This window comes from Habropoda laboriosa, unplaced genomic scaffold (genome assembly GCF_001263275.1).
Source record: "Habropoda laboriosa isolate 0110345459 unplaced genomic scaffold, ASM126327v1 scaffold175, whole genome shotgun sequence".
Taxonomy (NCBI): Eukaryota; Metazoa; Arthropoda; class Insecta; order Hymenoptera; family Apidae; genus Habropoda; species Habropoda laboriosa.
In genome coordinates, this window is record NW_017100347.1 from 157,194 (window position 1) to 159,941 (window position 2,748).

A 2,748-nucleotide genomic window follows, 5' to 3' on the forward strand; every position below is an offset into this window, starting at 1 on the left:
GGTAAAAATAAGAAAAATGAAATTTATATATAAAATAGTGTATGATTTAATTTTAAATCAATAGTATAATCAAATTATGCAAATATACTATCATATACCTAAAAAAAATAAATGCTTAGGAAAATTGTCCTCCTTTTACTATTCACTACTTTCTTCCACTACTCTTTTATTTCTTAACAATCGTTGAAAATGAATTTTAACGTAAAAGTTGTTACACCATACGATATTCGTGTACAAAGTGTGGAATGGAATTGAATTCTATTTGTAATGCGTTTTATTATCGGATAAAACCTGGTAAGTATATTACGAAAATTAAAAATATTCAATTGACTAAATTCTTTATCATTTTTTCTTTTTTTTGTTTTCAATTGGGCTATAATTGCGGCGAAAACGATTAAAAATCAATCATTACAAATACGGTGATTCCTTTTGAACGCTGTCCGAGTCACGCAAAATTGACACAAATTCACGTATCTTTTTTTATTCGCAATTACCATCAGTTCGTATTCAACGTCCGTGAATTATTCCCTAGACACTGCATAACGTGAAAGCATTCAGTTCTCCGCCAACATATTAGCCAATGCGAAAAAGGAAAAAAAAAACGAAATATCTCCAACGTATTCACGCGTATTTACGCAGCAAAGAACATCATCTGACAGAGAGAAAAAAACGATTAAATACTCGACGACGCGTAAACTACGAAATTAAAAAAAAAGAAAAAGAAACGAAGAGATATATCGATCGCAGAAAAAAGAAACATATACGAACAAAAATTTCTGCACTAATAATTTTCTACAATACTTTCAGTCGTGTGATTACAATATATCGATTACTTCGCGAACCTAACCTAAAAGAAACTACGAAAAATCGCTGTTCAGAAGTAACGTTCGCTGATGAAGCAGCAATTCTAATGAAGCCAGTGAACATTTTCTAAAAAAATACAAATTTTATTTATCTATTCGAAATGCTAAGGGTGAAGCTATACTGACAAGCTTCTTAACGTTACACACTACAGGCAATCAGTTTCGTTGATTAGCCCGTAGCGGTTTGTATTGCCGATTAGTGCTGGCTGGAACGGCGTTCTGTTGGCTTGGCGAGTCTTTGGCAGTTTCCTCGGGTTCCGGAGTCGAGGGTTGTTTTGCGATCCAGTCTAAGGCTCTTTGAATGGCTGGCGGTATTGGCGGCGGTGTTGGCACGTGAGTACCTGCTACTTGAGTGCCGAATTCATCGGCAGTCCAGCTAATAGCTATCGGTGTACCATCTGGCGCGTTGTACTGTACCGAACCTTGGATCAACTGGGTTTCAGACGGCGTGCCCGCATACTTTCGACTTCCGGTCTCCGATTGCACTATACCACCCTCAGTCTCGTAAGTGAACGAATAGTGGCCACGATTGTCGCCCAAATTCCGGTTTTCGCTGACGAGTTTTTCCGGTTGCCGGAAGTACTCTTGGCAATGGGCCACCGCGACCAACGCGAGGAAAATCTGAAATTTGGAGGTTAGATTAGGACCACGAGATCGAGATAAGGTTAAGTATGTTATGCGGGCGAGTCAGCCATATTTCTTTCTCTCGTTTCGTTTGAATTTGAAAAGTGATAATGGGTAAGAAGATGTAGAAAAAAGTGATTGTGTATGCATGAGAAAAATAATGGTGAGAAGGGTAAGGGAAAAAATAATGAAAAATTGAAATGATTTAATTATAATAATATTGAGATGACATTTTGACTGCTTTGACTTTTTTTATTTAAAGAAACAGGCAAGTAGAATGAAGACTATGAAACAACTAATTTTCTGTTGTGTGTTTAAAATTTTTATATTTGTACAAACGTTAACTGAAAATTTGTAAGTGTATGCAGAAAATAATAGTCCATTAAATCAATATGTTCTTTCAATGGACACCTTCTTTTTTAAAGCTTAAAATATTAAGTATGCAGTGAAAAATGTAAAAATTCTTGTCTTCTTGCTAATTAAACATCAAACTATAACGTTCTGCTGATACTCTGCTGGTTAAAACAGGGCCGTGTTTACCATTAGGAAGAAAGGCGCATGTCTGGGGCCTGCATATAGGTGTTTGTCATTACTGCACGAAATAAATAAATCCGCTGGCTTCGACTTCTAAATTTAATTAAGAAATTTTCATTTCATATTTTTTTGTAATCTCAAACTATAATAATATAAATTAACACAACTGCAAATATTTTGGTTTTTCTTAACTAATATCACCCTCGTTCTTGTTTATGTAAGAAAGGCTGGGATTTTCATTTCGTTGCCTAGGGTCCAAGAAGTTCTAACCGCGGCCCTGGGTCAAAGGACTCCCTCAGATATACATTTTTGATACGTCAATGCAATTTTGAAAGAAACTGCCTATTTAAGTCAGTAGAAAGCTAGTTTGTACTTCGTTACCGGAATTGCATCGGTGATTGATGTAAGCAACCAACTTGCATCATACATAATGATCGTTTAAGGAAAATCTATAGAAAGATCTATTTAATTCAATAGAATAATAATTTTCGCTAGACACTCCTTTAACAAGACGAAGCATATTTTTACGAAAATCCGCCTTTCGTCGCACACTACTAACTAAAAAGGTATACCCACTTTTCTATATTTCTATCGTAAAGAGAACATTATCGATTTTTAAGTATTTTCATTATCGTATCGATATTTCGTATCTTACTTTCAACTATCACGAAGTAAAGTCTGTTCTATTTGCAATTCTAGATGAAATTGTACACATATTAAGATTATT

At 35.0% G+C, this 2,748-nt stretch overlaps 1 protein-coding gene across 1 annotated transcript in view; it reads right to left on the reverse strand.

The window, feature by feature from the left end:
- Nucleotides 1-1,019: 1,019 nt before the first annotated feature.
- The window catches only part of LOC108574627 (endocuticle structural glycoprotein SgAbd-4-like), a 5,219-nt gene continuing 3,490 nt past the window's right edge, over nt 1,020-2,748 (reverse strand). The window contains exon 2 of the mRNA XM_017937247.1: nt 1,020-1,484. Coding sequence (XP_017792736.1) covers nt 1,020-1,484 — 465 coding nt within the window. The remainder of the gene's footprint in view (nt 1,485-2,748) is intronic.